The sequence below is a fragment of the Eptesicus fuscus genome, chromosome 3 (assembly GCF_027574615.1).
Source record: "Eptesicus fuscus isolate TK198812 chromosome 3, DD_ASM_mEF_20220401, whole genome shotgun sequence".
Classification (NCBI taxonomy): domain Eukaryota; kingdom Metazoa; phylum Chordata; class Mammalia; order Chiroptera; family Vespertilionidae; genus Eptesicus; species Eptesicus fuscus.
The window spans coordinates 82,222,533-82,246,006 of NC_072475.1; the positions used below are offsets into that span (position 1 = coordinate 82,222,533).

A 23,474-nucleotide genomic window follows, 5' to 3' on the forward strand; every position below is an offset into this window, starting at 1 on the left:
ACTGATGGGACTTGACTTTATTTTTCACTTTATGATTATTAAAACTACATTATAATGACTAAACTTGCAAAGGCAACTTTGGGCCTGCTTGCAAATTGCATATTTCTGACGGAATTCCTACAGGGAAATTGCTAAGTCAGAGTACATGAATGTATTGACAGAACTCATCAAATTTCCCTCCCAAGAGGTGTATCAATTTACACTCCTGCCAGTAGTGTATGAGCATCCCCATATCAAACTCGTCGTGCTCATCAAGCAGGTGAAATGTGGCATCTTGCTATAGTTTCAATGTGTACCTCTGTTAGAGAAGATTGACCCTTTCCGTGTTTAAATATAAACTTATAAATTGTATAAATACATACAATTTATTTTCCTTTCTCTCAATTGCTAGGACTATACATTCTTTTTTGTACAGAACACTGACCCAGGCCATCTGGACAGTCATCCAGCAGTATGCCATTGTCTTTTATTTTCATTCAAAACCATTTTCTAAAGCCAGACTTTTTTTTATGGGTCTTCCCAAGTTAAGCAGAGGAAGCCATCACATTATGCTGTAGGCTTTGAATTCAGGAAGGAAAATTTGACTGCTGACTCTATCACAGATGCTTCGAGATTTTTGATTAGCTATTAGACTTCTCCAAGATTTAAATTATGTATCTGTAAAATGGAGTAAAGGTATCTCTCTTATAAGGCTGCTCTGAGGATTAAGTGAACATATATAAAGGGGTGGACAAAAAAGAAGGTTTACAGTTGTGAGTATATGTGAAACAGTTTATTCTTTTTAAAAATATATATTTTATTGATTTTTTACAGAGAGGAAGGGAGAGGGATAGAGAGTTAGAAACATCGATCAGCTGCCTCCTGCACACCTCCTACTGGGGATGTGCCCGCCACCAAGGTACATGCCCTTGACCGGAATCAACCTGGGACCTTTCAGTCCGCAGGCCGACGCTCTATCCACTGAGCCAAACCGGTTAGGGCATGAAACAGTTTATTCTTTTTTTTTTTTTTTTTTTTAATTTCTTTATTGATTAAGGTGTCACATATTTGTCCTCATCCCCCCATTCCCATCGCCCCCCCTCCCCACGCATGCCCCAACCCCCTGTTGAATTTAACCGTTGGATAGGCTCATATGCATGCACACAAGTCCTTTGGTTGAACTCTCCCCCTCCCCCCACCCTCCCCTATCCTCCCTCTGAGGCCCGATAGTCCGATTGATGCCTCCTTGCTTCTGGTTCTGTTCTTGTTCCTCAGTCTATGTTTTTCATCATTTCCCCTAGATGAGCGAGATCATATGTCACTAGATATATACTTATGAGAACTGAATGTGAGACGAGCAATAATAGTTATGCTGACAGGCAGATGGATCAGTCTGTAGTGAGTTTCTTTCTGGACCAACAGTTCTTTTGGGACCCAATTTCAATGTCCACCAGTTCCTTATGTGTACATGTCAGCACTGACCCCTCAGCTCTGGATGGTGGACAAATGGTGGTAACGGAGGTCCGACTCCCTCTGGTTTGGTCTCGGCCGGACCCAGGGGCACGGCTTCACCCGGACTAAGGGGCACGTGGCCTCACCCGGATCTAGGGACACATGGTCTCACCCGGACCCAGGGACGCCTGGCCTCTCCCAGACCCAGGGGCACGTGGCCTCACCTGGGCCTAGGTGTACGAGGCCTCACCCGGATCCAGGGACACATGGTCTCACCCGGACCCAGGGACGCTTGGCCTCTCCCAGACCCAGGGGCACGTGGCCTCACCCGGGCCTAGGTGCACGAGGCCTCACCCGGATCCAGGGACACATGGTCTCGCCCGGACCCAGGGGTGCGTGGCCTCTCTCAGACCCAGGGGCACGTGGCCTCACCTGGACCTAGGTGCACGAGGCCTCACCCGGATCCAGGGACACATGGTCTCACCCGGACCCAGGTGCGCTTGGCCTCCCCCAGACCCAGGGGCATGTGGCCTCACCCGGGCCTAGGTGCATGAGGCCTCACTCGGATCCAGGGACACATGGTCTCACCCGGACCCAGGGACGCTTGGCCTCTCCCAGACCCAGGGGCACGTGGCCTCACCCGGGCCTAGGTGCACAAGGCCTCACCCAGATCCAGGGACACATGGTCTCACCCGGACCCAGGGACGCTTGGCCTCTCTCAGCCCCAGGGGCACGTGGCCTCACCCGGGCCTAGGTGCACGAGGCCTCACCCGGATCCAGGGACACATGGTCTCACCCGGACCCAGGGACGCTTGGCCTCTCCCAGACGCAGGGGCACGTGGCCTCACCCGGGCCTAGGTGCACGAGGCCTCACCCGGACCCAGGGATGCTTGGCCTCTCCCAGACCCAGGGGCACGTGGCCTCACCCGGGCCTAGGTGTACGAGGCCTCACCCGGATCCAGGGACACATGGTCTCGCCCGGACCCAGGGGTGCGTGGCCTCTCCCAGACCCAGGGGCACGTGGCCTCACCTGGACCTAGGTGCACGAGGCCTCACCCGGATCCAGGGACACATGGTCTCACCCGGACCCAGGCGCGCTTGGCCTCCCCCAGACCCAGGGGCACGTGGCCTCACCCGGGCCTAGGTGCATGAGGCCTCACCCGGATCCAGGGACATATGGTCTCACCCGGACCCAGGGGTGCGTGGCCTCTCCCAGACCCAGGGGCATGTGGCCTCACCTGGACCTAGGTGCACGAGGCCTCACCCGGATCCAGGGACACATGGTCTCACCCGGACCCAGGGACGCTTGGCCTCTCCCAGACCCAGGGGCACGTGGCCTCACCCGGGCCTAGGTGCACGAGGCCTCACCCGGATCCAGGGACACATGGTCTCACCCGGACCCAGGGGCGCTTGGCCTCTCCCAGACCCAGGGGCGCTTGGCCTCACCCGGGCACGGGACTCAGCGTCATCCGGGTCCAGGGGCACTTGGCCTCACCCGGACCCGGAATCCGGCCTCACCTGGACCCAGGGGCACGCGGCCCCACCCAGACCCAGGGACGCGAGGCCCCACCCATACCCGGAGGCGCGCGACCACTCCCGAGCCCAGAGGCGCGCAACCCCGCCTGCACCCGGGTCCCAGCGGGGCCCCGTCCTCCCGATCCCAATTCCCGCCGGTCAACCTCCCCCCAGCAACCCCCCCGGCCATCCTGCCAGAGCTCCAGGACGGCCGCCGCAGAACTCGTCGGGTGGCTGCTCGGCGAAGCTCCGGTGCGCCCGGTGCGTGGCGGTGGGCCGGTCCGGCGTCGCCGCGCCGGCCCCTGGGTCCGCAGCGGCGGCCGGTCGCCGAGCATGCGGACCCGGCCACCCCTGGGGCACCGAGATTCCTGAAGGACTCGGAGGCCAGCAAGCACGGAGTCCCCCACCCCATGTCTCACAGGGGCCCGTCTGTCCTTGCTCGGCAGCCAGTGGAGCCGCCCCCTCAGCCGGAGACCGCCGGGGGGACCGCGCCGAGCACGCTCCAGGTCGTCACTGCGTCGCCCGAGCCGCAGTTCCCAAAGTGTGGTCCTTGGGTCATCTGCATCAGCATCATCCCGCATACCCCTCTTTTATTCTAGCTGCAGAGCATCCACTCAGCCAGCCCTACGGTGGTCTTGGGTGGTGTCTGCTCCGCTCTCCCGTCGCAGCCTCAAAGTTGTTGTGGCAGGCAACATCGAGGCCTCCGCCCTATGCCTCCATCCCAGTCCTCCCTTGTATAGTTAAGTCTTGATTGTTGCTGGTGCCACCGGAAGGGCTCTCTTTGTCTATAAAGGAAGAGTTGCTGTGCAGGAGACACTCCTATGGGCCGGGTCTTGGTGCAGCAAGGCTTTGGCGCTCACTGAATCTGCCTGTTGGATGTGTCCCTTATGCGCGTGGTTGAAGTCTGGTGTCATTTCCCACAGACCACCAGATGCCCTCGTTTCTGGGTCCCCAATGGGGCGTAGATCAGCCACTGCCTTAGGCACTCAGCAGGGATTACAGCAAAAACTGTAGTTTCCTCCTCCTGTCTGAGTGGCCCTGAAGCAGTCCGACTAGAACAGCAGTTCATCTGGTCCGCTGCCAGAGGGCAGGCCACCCACATGCATAAGCCGTTGCTTGGAGCGTAGGTGCGCCTGCAAGACTTGCGGGGCGGGTCTTCAAAACGTGCGGGGCGGGTCCCAGGGCGGGGCGGGGTCTCAGGGCGCCAACAGGCCATGGTGCGGCGAGCCGCAATGGCTGCGAGTCTGCTCCTTCTGCCTTCCAAGTTTCTAAGTCCCTTCGTTCCGCGCTCTAGCGCAGCAAACACTGATTGCTGGGCGCACCTCCGCAAGAGTCCCGCCTCTCCCCGCAGGCATCTGGGTCTCCCGCGGGTCCCCAGAAGCTGGATTTCAGGGTGATGGAGAGCTAATCTCCCCTAGGTTTGGAACAAAAGCCCCTTTCCCCCGCCACCAGCCCGACCCACACGCCTCCGCACCTCGTCCCCTCCGATTTCGCTGGTTTCCTCTTCCCTCTTAGCTGTAAATCTGCCATTCAGCCATCTCTCCTGTAGTTCTGGGCTGCAGACGCTCCGTCCTCCAGTCGCGCCCCTGAAACCGCTGCGCGCGGTGCAGTTCGCAGTTCCTTTGTTTAGCCCAGCCGTCCTCTTGATTCTCCTCCGTCAAAATGGCTAGAGGACTTGAATGTAAGATGAGAACTCCTAAGAATCCTCCAAATCGGTGTTGGCGGCGTCCGGGGCCCCGAGGATCTCAGTGCGCAGCTCAGCCAGGTCGGTGGCGCAGGTGAGCCCCTCCTGTAGAAAGATGGTCTCTTCCTTCACCGAGAGCCGCTGTGCCGAGTCCGCGGCCGCCGCCACAGCAGCCGCCGCGGCGCCCACGAGTCCATGGCCCCGGCTGCGGTACTGACTGAGAGGAGCAGCTGCCCGGTCTGGGGAGACGCGAGCAGCAGTCGCCACCCTCACCAGTCCATGTTTCAGTTGTATTTCCGAAACTGCCATGAGAGGCAACAGATCAGCCTTTCACCTCCGCCGCCATCTTTTCTCCATGAAACAGTTTATTCTTATATTATTACTTATTCATCATTGTATCATTTTTCATTGGAACAACTATACACCTACCTTTGTCCACCCTGCATTCATTCATTCATTCATTTATTTAATATATATTTTTATTGATTTCAGAGAGGAAGGGAGAGGGAAAGAGATAGAAACATCAATGATGAGAGAGAATCATTGATCTGCTGCCTCCTGCACGCCCCCTACTGGGGGTCAAGCCCACAACTGAGGCATGTGCCCTTGACCGGAATCGAACCCAGGACCTTTCAGTCCGCAGGCTGACGCTCTATCCACTGAGCCAAACCGGCTAGGGCTACCCCTGCATTTAAAGCCCCAAGCACAGGGCTTGGGTCTGATTAAGGCTTCAAGAAAGGGTGGGTTAGCTTTTTCTTTTCTTTTCCTTTTCCCTTTTCTTTTCTTTTTCAAAGGGTGCCACTCAAGAGGCTTTCTCCATTTTATTTCTTTGGGAAAAGAAAACAAAGTCTTTCCATCACATATGGTAGAGATATATATTTGGTGGTCTAGCTTTTGTCACCGCTACTCTGGTTAGGAAAAAAAACACCTGCTAGGCAAACAGTAGTTCGGCTGCTTTGGGACACTTCCAGTTACGTACTCCCAGGGGTTCAACAGTGAGGCGCAGTCCTGCTGGAACTGTGCCGTTACCTGGCCATTCAATACTGCCAACTAAATTGAGTTATTTTGGTCGCAAAACTTCAAACTTCCAGCTATTCCGTGTAAGGGTCTCCACTCCCCTGGCATGCTGATTCCTGAAAGGATGTGCTTGTCTGCCTCCATCTACAGGACTTGCTGAGCCTGCAGCATCAAGGAGCGGCAGGCAGGAGGGACAGAGGGAGGCTGCCCCTCACCTGCTGGCTCAGTTCCATCACTTTGCCCCCCGTACTGGGTTGGCAAAGGATGCAAATGAAACCATGCTCAGAGAAAAGCTAATAATGCGAGAAAATATTTTGAAAGCCCAATGAAGTTCTCACACAATATTTGACAGTATGTTCTAAACCAAGTAAGTCACACACACGAAAAACATGTTTGGCTTATAATGAGCTCATCTTGAGAGAAGACATGCACATGTTTACCTCCATGAACTAATACCTCTTTGAGGACAGTTTTGGTCATTCATTCCTCTTTGTATCCCCACTGCTTAGCACCATACTAGACACCAACAACTACTCAAATTAATGAACTGAAATGACTCAAAATAAATATGACTTCTTTAACTTTTATTTCATGCTGATCCTCTTTTAATAATCTGGGAGATAGCCCAGATTATTTTCCTGAGTTTAGCTTTACATCAACCCGTGTTTTCTTGCTAGCACAGTTGTATTAGCTTCAGTGCAATTCATCAGAACTCAAGTTAAGAAATATTTTATCTTGAGAGAATAATATTTTCCTCTTATTTTACAAAATTTGCTATTAACTTCCTAATGAAAAAAAAAAACAACCCAAAAACACCTACCCAAAAATGTTATTATTTTTTTAATACAGTTAGAAGTTCTGAGTAAATTTATTGCAGGACAATTTGAGGTACACGTGCAACTCTGTAACACATTTAGTGAACAATTGAGTTAGTTTTCAAGAATGCCCTCAGCAAGAAACAGAATCTTCAAATTAGCCATCTGGCATACACCCTAACCCCAAAAGAAAAAAACCTCTACAGTTTCAACACTCTAAAACAGCCTACATTTCTACTCTGCTGCCAAGAGTAAGTTCTGTGCTTTCCATTAACCTGGGAGCTCAAAATTCTCAGAAAAACACACCACTGAGTACTTCTAGAATTTTCTAGTCTCCTTTAATTACTGCAGGCTTGGACTTCTGATGTGGTCCTTCAACATCACACAGATATGTCCTATTCAACTAAACTAGTTACTGATTATCCTATCCCATAATGAAAGCCTAATATGCTAAGTGTCCGGCAGTCCATTCAACCAATCTATATATATAAAAGCCTAAGCGACCATTATGACCTAACGAACCAAACAACCAGAATGACTGGAACGACCAGAACGACTGGTCAACCAGTTGCTATGATGCACACTTACCACCAGGGGACAGACCCTCAGTGTGCTCCCACAGTGGGAGCGTCACTCAGCTAACAGACCTGTCCCAGTGGCCCACCAGCCTGGCAGCAGCCACTCACTCCCTCAATAGTCCTGCAGGTCCAATCTTTGGAGAACGGGCCAGCACCAATGGACCAGCACCGCTGGCCTCCTGGAAGTCAGTGTCGGGCACTGGGGCCGCTCCCGCTCCCTAGATGCTCCTAACAACCGCACCAATGTCAGTGGACGGATCCAGGTACCAGGCTGGCAAAGGCGTCCCACCGTCGCCTGGAGGGCCAATGGTGTCCCACCTCCCCACCCCCCTGGGGACCCCACCCATACATGAATTCATGCACTGGGCCTCTAGTCAAAGCACAATATGCTAATGATATGCTAAGGCTGCTCAACTGCTCGCTATGATGTGCACTGACCATCAGGGGGCAGAGCTCCAACTGGTAGGTTAGCTTGCTGCTGGGGTCTGGCCAATCGGGACTGAGCAAGATGGGCCGGACATGCCCTGGAGCCCTCCCACAGTCCCTCCCTGCTGGCCAGCCTCCCATGTCCCTCCCTGGCCCTGATTGTGCACTGGTGGGGTCCCTTGGCCTGGCCTGTGCCCTCTCGCAATCCCGGACTTCTCAGAGGATGTCAGAGAGCCGGTTTCGGGCCAATCCCACAGGCCAGGTCAAGGGACCCCACTGGTGCACAAATTTGTGCACTGGGCCTCTAGTCTATATAATAAAAGCCTAAGCAACCATTACGGCAGAACGACCAGAATAACCGGTCACTATGATGCACACTGACCACCAGGGGGCAGATGCTCAATGCAGGAGCTGCCCCCTGGTTGGCAGTGCACTCCCACAGGGGGAGCACCACTCAGCCAGATGCCAGGCTCACAGTTGGTGAGCTCAGCAGTGGTGGTGGTAGCCTTTCCTGCCTCCGCAGCAGTGCTAAGGAGCAGCGAGCAGACGGGCGGTAAGGAGTGAAGGGTCCCAGACTGCAAGAGGACACAGGCCGGGCTGAGGGATTCCCCCCGCCCCTCAGTGCATGAATTTCATGCACCAGGCCTATAGTCTTCTATAATGCTTTCAAGTCTATGAAATAGAGTCACTGTGAACATTCAGAGAACAAACCTCCCTTCCTCATATCACTGAAGCTATGGTCAACAGTTGAACTTGAAGGCCAACAGATCTCATGCATCAGGGGCACTACTGACCATTTTTATAAGAATATCTCCTACATAACAAGCCATTTAGCATCCTGCCTTCACCCATTTAACACCCTCACCTATGGTGACAAGCAAAAATTCTATGAACTTTAAACTGAGAGGCAATCACTGTCTGGAGACATTTAAGATCCTCCATGTTTCTAAATGCTCAAAGATGGGGTGTGTACTACCCGTAGCTGAAAACCACTAATAAGTGCTTTAATGCTCCACCAACAAACAGAGATTCACTCTTCACCTGACCTAGGCAAAGGAGACACCAGGATAAATATGACACAGCCCATCTCTGAGTCTAGTGATGCTGTCTTACCTTCTATCAATAACACTATATTGGCATACTCAAAGGAACAGCCCAAAAGAATATATCTAAAATGGGACACACTGTCACCCATCCTTGAGCAAAATAAATAAAGGTCCAATTGACTTAGATATTAATGTATTTTGAAGGAGCTCAGAAGCCTGGTGTGAGAAAAAAAATCACAGCTTTGGAGTCAGTCAGAAAAAACTAAGTTCCAATCTCACCCCTCCCTGGACCTTATTCCTCTCATAATTTGGCGTACATTACTCTCCCTTCCACCCACCTGGGTGGTGTTTAGGATTATTTCAATGACTGGAGGATGCTGCTGGCAATTAGTGGGCGGGGTCACAGATGCCAAATGCTTTGCAAAGGACAGACGAGTCCAGTTCAACAAATAATTGTTCCAGGCTGGCTAGTGTTCCTCAATAGTTGAACGGTGACCCATGAACCAGGAGGTCACAGTTTGATTCCTGGTCAGGGCACATGTTTGGGTTCAGAGCCTGGTCCCCTGTGGGGGCTTGCAGGAGGCAGCTGATCAATGAGTCTCTCTCATCACTGATGTTTCTATCTCTCTCGCCAAAATCAATAAAAAAATATTTAACAAAAAAGAGAATTGTTCCACCCAATCACCAACAGTGTCCACCATAAGAACTGTCCTGCCCTCAGTTTCCTTAATTGTCAGAATAGTGGTAAGCATTCCAACCTTCCAGGCTGAGGGTGAGGTTTAAATGACATGCTCTAAGTAAAAGTACCAGTCCAGAAGTGCACAGTCAGCCTTTGAAAAATGCTGTTCTCACCTTCCTTTCCCCCTCCTGAGTTGCAAACATTGCAAAGAGCTCATTATAAACAGGTCTGTCATACATGATACTAGAGGCCCGGTGCACGAAATTTTTGCGGGGGGTGGGGGGGGGGGGGGTCCCTCAGCCTGGCCTGCACCCTCTCACAATCTGGGACTGCTGGCTCCTAACCACTCACCTGCCTGCCTGCCTGATCGCCCCTAACCACTCTGCCTGCCTGCCTGATCGTCCCTAACCACTCTGCCTGCCTGCCTGATCGCCCCTAATCACTCACCTGCCTGCCTGATCGCCCCTAACCCGTCTGCCTGCCTAATTGCCCCTAACCACTCTGCCTGCCTGCCTAATTGCCCCTAACCACTCTGCCTGCCTGCCTGATCACCCCTAACCCCTCGTCTGCCTGCCTGATCGCCCCTAACCCCTCGTCTGCCTGCCTGATCGCCCCTAACCACTCTGCCTGCCTGCCTGATTGCCCCTAACCACTCTGCCTGCCTGCCTGATCGCCCCTAACCACTCTGCCTGCCTGCCTGCCTGATCACCCCTAACCACTTGCCTGCCTGCTTGATCTTCCCTAACCACCTCTGCATCGCCCTGCAGCCACAGCTTCTTCAGGAAGGACGTCTGGAATGACGTCTGGAAGGTCATTCAGCTGTCTGGTCTAATTAGCGTATTATGCTTTTATTGCTATAGATAGCAAAAAAACAGAGTGGGGCATTTTCTCAAAGTAGGGAAAATTAGTAGGCAGCTATCCTCCAAATTTCACATTTTAGCAGTTTCTGTTTAACAGGCTTTTGCAAAAATTCTCTAAATTTTTAAAAAATATATTTTAATTGATTTCAGAGAGGAAGGGAGATAGAAACATCAATGATGAGAGAGAATCATTGATTGGCTGCCTCCTGCATGCCCCACACTAGGGATCAAGCCCACAACCAGGGCATGTGCCTAGACTGGGAATCAAACCGTGATCTCCTAGTTCAGTGGTCGGCAAACTCATTAGTCAACAGAGCCAAATATCAATAGTACAATGATTGAAATTTCTTTTGAGAGCCAAATTTTTTAAACTTAAACAACTTCTAACTCCACTTCTTCAAAATAGACTCGCCCAGGCCGTGGTATTTTGTGGAAGAGCCACACTCAAGGGGCCAAAGAGCCGCATGTGGCTCGCGAGCCGCAGTTTGCCAACCACGGTCCTAGTTCATAGGTCGACACTCAACCACTGAGCCATGCCGGCCAGGCAAAAAAAAATTCTCTAAATTTTAAATCGAGAGTCAAACACTCTGTTAGACCTTTACACTCCAGCTTCAATCTAACTTTTTACCGCCTTTTTCACTCTGTCCCACTAATGTGCATAGCCCCTAACAGATCGTACCACCTGCTGGCCCTTACTCAGCCTAGAAGACCTGTTCCCAATTTATCTCTATCTTCCTGGCTCAATTCTCTACCTATAGAAACAACACTAGCCGAAACCGGTTTGGCTCAGTGGATAGAGCGTCGGCCTGCGGACTCGAAGGTCCTGGGTTCGATTCCAGTCAAGGGCATGTGCCTTGGTTGCGGGCACATCCCCGGTGGGGGGTGTGCAAGAGGCGGCTGATCGATGTTTCTCTCTCATCGATGTTTCTAACTCTCTATCCCTCTCTCTTCCTCTCTGTAAAAAATCAATAAAAAAAAAAGAAAGAAACAACACTAATGCCTCAAAGGCCCCATTAAAGCCTCCACCACGAAGCCCTCCGTATTCTCCTCTATTACTTCTAATGAGTATGTTCCCTGGGTGCCATAAACTGGGCTAAACATCACAGCAATGATTTTCAAACTGGGAGCCAGAGAACTCAGACTTTTCAACTTTCCTGTGTAAAACTTCAATTGCAGTTTTTGTTTCTATACTGGCGTGGGCAAAAGTAAGTTTACAGTTGTGAGTATGCAAAACAGAGTATTTATTCTTGTTATTATTTATTAATTATTGTATTATTTTCCATATGAACAACTATAAGCCTACTTTGACAACCCCTGTAATAATCTAATATAAAAATATAAGCACTTTCTGGATCTGGTCAGCCACCCAAGATATGGGCGCTGACAAGCAACTGGAATGCCCACACCTGAATTCGTATATACGACAGTGTTCAAGCTAACGTGTTTCTTTCATTGCTGAAGGTTAATGAGACCAGAACAACAGCAAACTCAATACGCAAGCGATGTGTTCACAGCACATGCAGAGCAAATAACTTACAGCACACCCTGGGAGCTGTGCATCCCTATTCCCAAGCACTGCGAGTCTGCCAAACGGACCCCTCTGCATCTACAATCTCCAGCACAGGAGGTAAACCTGGCCCCCATTAAGACTGAAAGTTTTTACTGCCTCTAAGAGACACAGCCAAAATACCCTTTCAGATTGAAATAAGATCACAGTGACAAATCGCAATTCTGTTTCCAATCTTGTTAACACCAGGGTGTTGTGTTACCAGGACATTTGGTACCACTAAGCATTTCCATTTGTTTCATTACACTTTCAATAAAGGCTTTGTTTGTGTTTATATCCTCGAAAAGAAAGACTTAAGCTCTCTCAAAAGGTAAAACACCCACACAAAGGATTATCTGCTCTCCCCATAACATCTGGCAAACTCTAAAAAAGATGAAGACAAAATGAGTGTTCATGTAAGCACAATTAAAATGGTCATTGTCAGCCAGTCTGTGCCTATCTGGAGATAATTGAGAATAGAGGACTGGTAAGTAGGCAAGAGACTAGTTGGTAGAATGGTTAGCTCCGGAGAGGAGATTAGATTTGAGAAGTGCCTAAAAGCCAAAATCCGGCAGAAAGGCCAGCAGGGTGTCAGGGCAATTCGATATGAACCTGAAGTTGGCCTACCTCTTCCTCTCTAACAGGACTCACGTGTCCCAGTCTGTGGAGCCTGCTCGGGATTTCTTTTGAACACCTCTTCCACATGGCCTGATGGTCCCTGCTGTCCAGTGATGCCAGGCGCCACAGGCAGGCTGCCCACACCAGCCGATCTGACATTCTGGTTGAGCCCAGTCAAGACTTCAGAACTATTTTTAACGACTGTGGAACTCTGAATTTTTAAACTCTCCATTAACAGTCAGGGTAATAAGAGCAGAAACTTCCCAGGAGAAGTCTAACCAATTTAGCAGGAGCTTTCTTGGAAAAAAGGTGGGATTTTATCCACAGATGGTCCTAATGCAAACGTTCCACGAGCAGGGAAACTGAGGAACACACAGCCGACTGGCATCAAATCACAAGGCTGAGCGCTCATGGGGCCAGCCCAGTCACAGAGGTATGTTTCGCACCCACTTTTCTTTGAAGGCCTCTCAGTCTTTAAAATCTGAAGTAAACAGAGCTCTCTGGAGCCCGGCCTTCTCATCACATGGGGGAGGGAGTGGAAGCCTCTCTTCTCACCAACCCTCTAAAATGGGAAGTTGCATTGACTTTAACCCCTCTTCCTCCTTAAGGACGGTTGAAAAGACTCGGGAAAAGGTTCTTTTTTTCTTTCAGTGAGACGCGCCAAAACAACACAGCAGCCCGCCCACCCCCAAAAATAAAAATAAAAATAAAAATAAAAATCAAACACACGGATTTTATAGCAGGTGGAGGAAGGAGAAAAGGTTACAGGGAAGGAACACGTTTTCATTCCTGAAACCAAGGCAGTTCGGGACGGTTCCGAGGCCGCCCCTGGAGTCCGCTCGGTCAAGGAAAAGCTCCCGAGGAAAGATGGGCAAGAACGAAAGGAGGGCGGCATCGTTTACGTCCCGGCAATGGTAACCAAACAGGCGGGATTTTTATGATTTGGTGAAGTCTTGGGAACTCGGTATCACAATTCTTTTTTTTTTTTTTTAATCGTTTTTGAGAACATTTAAATAAGCCGGCCAAGTAACAGCTGCGGGAGGCGCTGAGGCTTCGGCACACCGGCGCTCGGGTGCGCCCTCCGCCCGGGAAGGCTCGGCGGCTCCCGCCTGCTCCCGGCCCCGCGGCGGGCACCGGGGCTCGCCCCGGCCCCGGACTCGGCGGGCGGGCTCGGGCGCGGACCGGGAACCGAACCCGGACGGGAGGGGCGGAGGGCGAGCGCGGGCTGCGCCGGCCCAGGGGGTGCGCACCCGGCCGCGAGCCGCCAACTTCATCCACGTTTCACACACCCGGGAGGGGGGAGAGGTGCGGCCCGGGAGCCGGGCGAGGAGGAGGAAACTTCAGCCGCGGAGAAAGGAGAAGGGAAAGCGGCGGTCCCAGCGCAGCTGGCCCGAGAGGGCTGGCGGCGGGCGTCAGGCGGGGAGCCCCGTCCGGCGGGTCAGCGCAGGACCCCCTCCCCCGACGCCCCCAAGACTCCCACCTGGCAGCGCCCCGGCCCGGGGCAGGCGTGTGGCCCGGCCCCGGCCTCTCCTCCTCCTCTTCTTCCTTGTCCCGGAAAGGACTCCGGGGAGCGAAGAACCGGGAGAAGCTGTGCCAGGGGGCGCCGCCCCTCCTACGGCCGCCGGACATCACCCCGGCGCGGCGGCCGGTCCCGGGCCGTCTGCGGGGAATGGGCGAGGCGGTGTCCTGAGGTGGGAGCCCGGCCGGGCGCTGCGGGACCCGGTGAGGGCTAGACCGCCTCGGCGGCCGGCGCGGCTCCGTCCATCCCGGGCGGGAGAGGTGCGAGCACCACCACTCCCCGCGCGGCAGCTCCTCGCGCGGCGCGGCGGCTCCTCCTCCCGCCCCCGCCCCGGGGAGGAGCCAGAGGCCGCTGCCCGCCCCGCCCCGCCCCGCCCCGCGGTGGCCCCGCCCCTCCCGCGGTGGCCCCGCCCCCGCCCCGTCCGCTGTGGCCCGAGGCCCCGCCCCTCTTCCGAGACTCCGCCCCTCTTCCGAGACTCCGCCCCCCCGCGGCCCGGCGTAGGTCCGCCGGGGCTGTAGGGGTCGCGGCTGGAGGCGCTGGCCTGAAACCCCGACCCAGAACGTGCCACCGCGACGCAGGTCTCCCGGCCTCTGGCACAAAGGAGGTTAGGCTTTGCGTTCGAATTTGACTTTCTATTACTCATTTGTTTTCTACCCCCAGTCCCTGCAAGGAATTTTCAGGCGTTTGAAAGAGGCTTCTGAACTGAAGTTTGTGAAAGCACCTGCTGCCTTCCAGCACCAGAGTGGCCCGGGCAGTTTTGCAGCTAAGTTACTCCACGTTTCCACCTGCCAATGAGGGGACCCCAGGGCTGAGCCTCAGCAGTGGTGGAGATGCCTGTCTAGGTCTGTCAACAGCCCGTTTCTTATTCCGCTGGCCTCACTTTTCCTAATCCAGATGTGCTTCAGATTTCTCACACTCCATGATCAAAACAAGTATGATTCAAACTTGTGAGTGCTGAAACAATAAAGTAGTATGGATTTTTTTTTTTTAGTTTTTATGAAAAAATGTATAAGTACAAAAAAACCCCATACCTGATTAATGTATACAACCTGATGAGTTTGGAGATCACAATCTATGCTATAAATCTATCCATCACCTCAAAAAGTTTCCTCCCACCTTATTTATTATTTATTACTAGAGGTCCGGTGCACAAAATTTGTGCAAGGGTAGGCCTTCCTTCCCCCAGCTGCCAGCACTGGCTTCCCTTTGGCACCCAGGACCCCAGCTTCCTTCCAGCCACCGGCAGGGACCCGGGCTTCCCTTGCAGCCCCGGCTTTGTCTGGAAGGTCGTCCGGAAGGTTGGGATGTCCAGTCTAATGAGCATATTATGCTTTTATTAGTATAGAGGATGAGATCAAAAGGAAATGTCCAAGGCAGTTTTGACTTGGGAAGGGGAAGACATGTATCTTAGGGTCATCCCACCCCTGGCACTGGAGTGCTGGAGGAGGAGAGGGTTGTTTCTGAGTGGATTGACCGTCTGGAAGCTCCAGGTCATTTCAGCACCAGCTGGTGCCTGTGGAGTCTCTCTGCCACCCCACAGCTGCCTCCTAGAAGCACTTCAGCTTCTACGGACTGCCGCAGAGCCCAAGGCACTCCCCCGAATTGGTTCTGGCTCCATTTAACCCGCCCAAGTTAAATCTGCCCACTTTCCTTCAGCTGGGTTTATCTCAGACTGTCCCTCAAGACTGACTGTGTTCTCCTTTGCAAATCTTTCCTCCTTCTCTGAAAGTCTGAGAGAATAGGAAAAAGCTAGAATAATACATTAGAATAAGACAAGTAAAGTTCCCAATTCTAACCTTATTATTTTAGGAGAGAGTCTCCATTGAAGGCCCACTTACCAGGAAGCCTGGAAAGCAAGGACGAGTATGAAACAATCTGTTTCTTCCAGCTAGAAGGCCCAGAGAATAACTTATCTCCTCACAAAATGTTAAATGACTCCCCCACTGTACTGTGACCAAAGCAGGCCCTATCCCTAAGGCCTAGCCAGAGAGGGGAGTTATTCACAAAGTCTTTCTGGGGATAAAAGTGGGTGGGAGCCAGGAAGAGTAATTACCGAATTACGGTTTGAAATTATATTTCTCTAAGAATAATCATTTCTTGCTTGGCTGGTGTGGCTCAGTGGTTGAGCATTGACCCATGAGCCAGGAGGTCACTCGTTCAATTCCTGATCAGGGCATCTGTCTGGGTTGCAGGCTCAATCCCCGGTGGGGTGTACAGGAGGCAGCTGACCAATGATGTTTCTCTCTCATTGATGTTTCTGTCTTTCTATCCCTCTCCCTTCCTCTATCTTTAAAAATCAATAAAAACGTTTTTTTTTTTTTTAAAAAAAGAACTTCTCTAAAAAATAGCTCTCAAGGAAAATGCTGTAATAGTCATATTTCTTCAATAGTCACTATTCTTGCTAAGTGAGAAGGCATCAGAATCTTGATGTGTAAAGTCCTTCATATAGAAATGTTCAGCAGTGCTGGTGGTGAGAGTATGAATAGAGAAATAATGCTAATGATCAGTCAGCTAGAATCCCTTCCAATAATGGATAGTATGCAACCATATAAGATAATGTAAATGTTATTAGAGGCTCCTAAACTAAACAGTTGGGCCCAATATAAACCCATGATTTTTTTTTCTTCCTGAAAAGGAACTAATTCATGAAAGAAATAATGACTACCTAATTTCCATTCTATGGTAGAACAAGGCGCTAAAGTGAATTGTAACACGTATGGCGCCCTGCCTCCATTGAGGGAAACTGTCCATGAAAAATTAGCTTAAAGCCATAAAACAGTGATTCCTAAGTTTTTGTTTATTTGCTTTTCTAATATTTATCAGTTCTTAGATGACGTACATCCTTATATTGTGAACTCAGAAGAGCATTTCTGAACACTCGATTCTGAGACTGCATTAGGAAGTCTGTAAAGAGGTTGTCGAGTTGTGAGGATCTTAGAGATGCTCATTGAGCCCAGCGGTCTGCACTCCGTTGTTCGGAGACATTTAGTGAGTCCCCAGAGGAGAAGCACACTTACTGTGAAGCTGATGAAGCTGAAGTCCAGGGCCCCTCATTAGCACAGTCTTTTGCAATGTGAACTCGGGAATGTGATCACATGTATGTGTGTTTTGTGAAATTCACAAAAGTAAATGTTCTAACTGCAGTTGACTAAGATCACAGTCTCTACCTGGATTTTCCCTCCATCACACTGCTCTTAGGATCAGGTGGTATTGGAGTTATTAGAGGCACTTTGGGGCCTGCTGGGGAATTTCAGTTGGGAAAACATTTAGTTTGGATTTGGCGGGATATATTTATGTGGTTGTAAACTTCTCCAAAGTTACTGCATAAATTCCAATTTATTCTTGTGCAATACACCAAGCATTCCACCCAAGATGTAGGACCAGGGGTCCTGTTCAAAATATAAACATATTGTAAGGCCCCTAACTCTGAAAATATGTGGGTAGTAGAGGTGAAACAAGATTTGAAATATACAATAGCAAAAGGTGACTTATGGAAAATTATTACAGGCATCAAAAGACAAAACTGAAAGAGGAAGAACCATTTTTAATTGATATAATTTCATAACAATAACATGCTTAATAATGCAGTGTACACTACTTTTATAACTAAGTGCACCAAACTTTTAAATAAAAATTGTGTAAAATAGAATTTATCAGAATTCTTGTTTGTAGGCATAAACCTGTGGCAGTGTCACAAACAGAGGGTGAGTATATAGTGTTACATGTTTACATAGCCCTTCTATCAAAATAAATATGCTCAACAAACTTGAGGAAAGACTGAATTCTTTCCATTATATGTTTAGAAAATGATATTCAAAACGATCATATGAAAACCTATCAAAGTGTATATTACCAAAAACGCAGGGTGTCTCAATAAAAAATATATATACTTTAACAGCTGATAGCTCAATTTTGAAAATGAAATGTATTTTGATAAACATTACCTTTATAATTATTCAAAGTGTGTGTATAAGAAAGAGTATTATAGAGGTATGCTGGAGAGTTAATGGAAAAAAATATTGTTTTCTAGACTTTCTGATTCTTGTGATATTAACCAACCTTTTAAAATTGGTAAGTTGCGCCAAAACCGGTTTGGCTCAGTGGATAGAGCGTCGGCCTGCGGACTGAAAGGTCCCAGGTTCGATTCCGGTCAAGGGCATGTACCTTGGTTGCGGGCACATCCCCAGTAGGGGGTGTGCAGGAGGCAGCTGATCGATGTTTCTCTCTCATCGATGTTTCTGGCTCTCTGTCCCTCTCCCTTCCTCTCTGTAAAAAATCAATAAAATATATATTAAAAACAAACAAACAAATAAAATTGGTAAGTTGCATTATTTATTTTTTCATTCACTTTATCATCTAATTTTTATTTTCATATCATTTTTCTTTAAAAATGACCTCCCCAACTGTAAAAATCTTCAGATCCCACAAAACTTAAGATCTGTCCCTGAGTGCCAACTATGTATCAGATACATGCTCATTTTTAGAGATACAATGATGAGTAAGACCAAAGCTTTCTTTCAAGGGGCATGTTTGATGGAGAAAACATGAGCAAAGAGGGTCTGAAAGGGGCAATCTTTCTAAGGGAATATACAGGATGGACCCCCACTTGGTAAGGTCCCAGGAAGGCTCCTAGAGGAGATAACTGTCAGTATGCTCTCTTTATTGGTGACCACTGTGACTTCCACAGAAGCCTGCAATTCTATAGCTTATGTCAGGAAACCTGAACTCCATCACACTGCAACTCCCAAAGCACAAACACTATACACCTCAAAAGTATGCGAATACACTGAGAGTGCTGATCCCGAAGCATTTAAACAAGGATGCAAGTGGAGTTGAGAAATGCTAAGCTTTTTGTTCTGAGAAGCCCATCGCGGGGATAAACTTCTGCATATATCGAAGAGCACAGTACTTACTCTGTGGCAGGTGGCCCAGGAATACTGAGACAGCTGCCAACATCAAGGAAGGCACCAGCCCATGAAAAGCAAGCAGATGGACTGGGACACTGCACTAGCTGCCTCCTAGAATAATAGCTGTTCCAGGCCAACGAGGCAATGTCACGCTGCCCAGGGCAGGAAAAAGCTATTATTGGATCTAAGCGCTCAATTAGGAGGTGGGGTGGGGGAGTATCCTCCCCTTTCCTTTGTTTGTATAGCTGAAGTTTTTATTAAGAACCACCACAGCAAATAAGAAAGGGGGGGGGAAGGGGGAGATGTTTCCATTTCTCATTTTGTTACATTCTGAATATCGTGATTGTGAGGGAAAAATGCCTTCGTCTTGCAGCTTCAATGAGAGCAGATGGTACATTTTTAAGTAATGGTTATTCAGACTTGTAAGGGAGGCATGAAGTTTTATTGTGTTATTTGTCTGGTTTTTATTTCTAGAATATGTGGAGATTGAGATCTTTCAAACACACATCTTTTAATGCTAAAATGAAGATGTGTTAACTTGACCTAAATCATTCCTTTCTTCACTTGATATGATGATGATACTTACAAAAAAAAATGAGTTCTTTACGAAAATATGACATTAACATCAACCATTACCTACTTCTCAAACAGTGCAAATTTAGCTAATACCAACCACTGTATTCTGAAACATATAAAGAGAAGGATTTCTTTAGCAAACATAGATTATAAGATGTATTCCAAAATAGTTATTTACACCAATTCAATGTGTCTTTTGTTTGAGTCAAATGCTACCTAAAATATTAAGTCATGTAGCATATTAACTTTTAGTAACGCAGCTTTATAAGCATGACACAGAGAATGGCTCAGAATAATAAAGTATTACTATATGAGAAACTCAGTTTCTACATCCTGTTTTTCCAAAATATGTCACCTAAGTACATAAGCTATATATCGTATTGTGTATATCTGACATACAATTTTAAATGAATATATTCTGTAAAGAACAATTGTTTTATAAATTTCTGAAGTGCACTAGATCAGTGTTGATTGTAAATTTTATTTAGGTTTCATGAAATATAAAGCTTTAGAGTAAACAGATAATTGGCTTATGAATTGACTTCCTTTTTTCTTATTTTGAAGTTTTAGAACATACATGTCCCAGAATCCCGAGTTTTCTTAATATGTACATGTTGTTCTCAGTTCATTTTGTTGCAAACTTTAAAAACAAGGCATAGAAGCAGCTGTTCGCGTGAGCAAATGTTTTGATTAGAGAGAGAAAGCAGCTGGAAATGATACTTGCTGACATGTAAGATGGACCACAGTTTTCACAGGGGGACTTTACCTAATCTAAAATTGAAATTAGCATTATTTCCCTTACATGATTTTTCTTTGTACAGAAGAAAAAGTCTATTCACTTTGCTTATCATTTGGGGTGAAGTATTGAATATGGTGCTGAATATAAAGTTGACATACTCATCTATAGAAATCGTCAGTATTTCATTATGAAACAATATCATTAATAAACTTTAAAAATTTATTTAAAAATACTGCTAAATGTAGTAACAAAAAATCCACATGGAGCTTATAAAACCAAGTGTTACTGTATGTAGGATAAGTATAGAGTATGTAATTTTGATTTTTTTTTTTTTTAGAAATGTAGCAAGTACATATCTCAATACCACTTTGATTTTGAAGGCTTTAAAAGAAATTCATCAAACTATAATTTAAATGGTTTTGCAAATAATAAACAAAAGCACCCTCTAGCAAATGAACTCTTTCTTCACCTCTTCTTGTCAACGTTCATTGGAAAAGAAAAAAATGTTATTTAAGAAAAGAAATAAAACAGAAGACAAGAAGTTAAAATAGGAATATTTTGACTCCAATATCAAAATAAAAAGATGATTCTTATAATTGATTTCATATTAACAACCTTTCAAAAGTTTCATTTATTTCTATATTCTATCTTCTACTTTATTTTTCTTTCTTTCAGTTTCACAAATAAGCACCTCTAGGTAGTCAGTTTCCATTATATATCACTTCGTTTACTTCTCATACAGGCAAATGAACTGACATAGTACTTTGAATTATCAAGTCTAGAAGGCATTAAACAATTGTTTTTATGAACCTCACAATTGGTATTAATTTTAAGTAAATAAAAAATGATGATTCAACTTCCATCTGGTTAAACAGGAACTCCATTTCAAATGACCAGTCATGCACATCAATCATCAAATGACATCATTAAATGGAGTAGCTGACCATATCACAGTATAGAATTTGTCCCTACAACACTATCAACCACATGCAGTCTGAGGGGAACAAAATTAACTTACTTATTTTGCGTTCTGCCATTTTCACTTCATTTCTTCCTCCCATTTAAGGACATTATCTTACCTAATAATAGACAAACATGTAAATTGACTGTACCTCTGCTACACCCACAGACAATCAGAGTGAGTATGCAAATTAACCCAACAAAGATGGCGGTTAATTTGCATACATAGGCGCCAGCGGCCTGGGTCCCGGGAACATCCTTGGCACCCAGGTGACTCCGAGGTAGGCTCCTCGTGGGCCCTGAGAAGCCTGGGAAGGGCCTGAGCCAGGGGGCCCCTGGGTAGGGCCGAGCCTGTGATGGGAGCCGAGGGGGGGGGGCCCTGCCAGAGGCTTTAGGCCTGGGCAGGGCCCAGCCCTCCATTGGTGTGAACTATAGAGGAAACACCTTTTCTGACCGCTCATTGGCTAAGCTCCCTGTATGCCACTGGTAATATTCTTAGTAACTTGGGTAATAAGAATCCAAAAAGGTGATCTAGGGTTTTTCCACCACACTTCTGGAGAAAAAAACGAAGGTCCGCTGCTGGAAGGACTAAGAAATGTCATATCCTGCCCTACACCGTTTGGCTCAGTGGATAATGCTTCGGCCTGCCTACCACAGGGTCTGGGTTCAATTCTGATCAAGGGCATGTACCTAGCTTGCAGGCTCCTCCCTGGCTGGGGCCCAGATCAGGACTCATGCAGGAGGCAACCAATCAAAGTGTTCCTCTCACTTTGATGTTTCTGTCTTTCCCTTTCTCTTCCACATTCTCTAAAAGTCAATGGAAACGTATCCTCAGGTGAGGATAAAAAAAAAATAAAGAAATGTCTTATCCTATGAAAGACACATCTTGAAAATGCCTAAAGAAAGTTGTCATTTTTTCATGGTGAAGGGACTGGTGTCCATGTTGATGAAAACACCTTGGTGGCTGCAGTGACTGGCAGTGGCTGCAGCAGTGGGGTGATGGGGCTGGTGCCTTCCCCTGATCAGCCTGTTCGCCTCCCACAAAGGGAGGCCAAACTGCAACTTAGGCCCATGGGAAGCGGGCCTAAGACGTCAGTAGGACATCCCCTGAGGACTCCCAGTATGTGAGAGGGGGCAGGCTGGGCTGAGGGACTGCCCCCCCGCCCCCCCGCCCCGCACGATTTCGTGCACTGGGCCCCTAGTGTAGGTATATTTAGTTTAACAAGTGGCAAAACTCTTCCTTAGTAGGTCAGGAAGGTAGTTAGAGAACTTAAAAATTTACATATGTACTGAAAAGTCTATTAATCAGACTACAGTTCAGAAAAACAAAATAAAACAAAAAAACCCAAGATAATGGAAAATTCTGAATAAAGATCTAGAACCTAAAGATCATTGACCTAGTGTTTATTCCTTTAGTGGTAGGTTCTCCAAATTTGATTAGGAAAGTTGGTGGAGGAATATATATCTAGAAACAAACAAACAAATAACAATACCCCACCTGAGAGGTTATTTTCAGACTTTCACCCACTTAACATACATTTATCGACTACTTCCATGCCCTGCATTTGGTGACTGGAATACATACAGTGGGTTTATTGACAGATTTCACAAATCACAGTTCCAGAGCATGGGTCAGAAAATTCCACAACCACAACCAGTTAAAACACCTATTGAAACAGATAGGAATCTAACAGTAGCCAAAAGCAATATCAAGGCCCTGTATGAGTGCACACAATGTGGACCCACAATAGTTTGTTTCTGTCTGAATTGGGGAGGAAATAATGCAGTAAATGGGTGCTATTATATTCTGAATCATCAAATATTATGTGTAATATAAAGATATTTAATAGCTTTGGTGTGTTAATATACAACTGCCTTTAAGTGAACTCTTAGCTACATTCTTTAAAATAATCGCACAAGTAAAAAAGTGGATGACAATAATAATGTATGAAAAATATGCAAGCCGAGAAACTGCTGCTCTGATCCTGAAGCAACCTACATAACATGTTTACAGCAGCCAATTACTGGCTGAGGCAGGTTAGACCAGTAAGTCAGGCTGGAGAAGTCTTACTACTAACCAAATACCTAATTTAGAACCAAAATCAAGTGTATACAAGAATCAAGCAGTCTGACAGCTGTTTGACATTCTTATACAAATTGCCTTTCTCACAGTATTCACTCTAAAGCTTGTCAGGTTGATATCAGTATTTGTAAAATCCAAAATGCACCTGGTCCATCCTTATGATCAGTGGTTAAGTTGTTTCCCCTCGCCCCCTAAAAATTGGCAGCAGTACTGTATTGTCTAATAGTATATCTACAAAGATCAAGAATTCTATAATTAAAATCAAATCATAACTACATAGTCACATTTCCCATACTGGTTGCAATTATCAACATATTTAGGCAGTTGACTTTTATAAGTGTGAGACAATTTCAGACTTTCTTTTTGAAAATAAATTATGCATTTACTGTATTCTATTCTGGTTCTTATGTAAAATGGCATTTGCTTTTAGATTACTATTTCATATAAAATTATTTTTATCTAAATGTAATTTTTA

At 47.6% G+C, this 23,474-nt stretch overlaps 1 protein-coding gene across 1 annotated transcript in view; it reads right to left on the reverse strand.

Annotated features, from left to right (window-relative positions):
* CRYBG3 (crystallin beta-gamma domain containing 3) overlaps positions 1-14,032 on the reverse strand; it is a 140,919-nt gene extending 126,887 nt beyond the window's left edge. Inside the window, exon 1 of the mRNA XM_054714056.1 lies at positions 13,696-14,032. Coding sequence (XP_054570031.1) covers positions 13,696-13,844 — 149 coding nt within the window. The 5' untranslated portion in view covers positions 13,845-14,032. The remainder of the gene's footprint in view (positions 1-13,695) is intronic.
* Between the last annotated feature and the right edge of the window lie 9,442 nt (positions 14,033-23,474).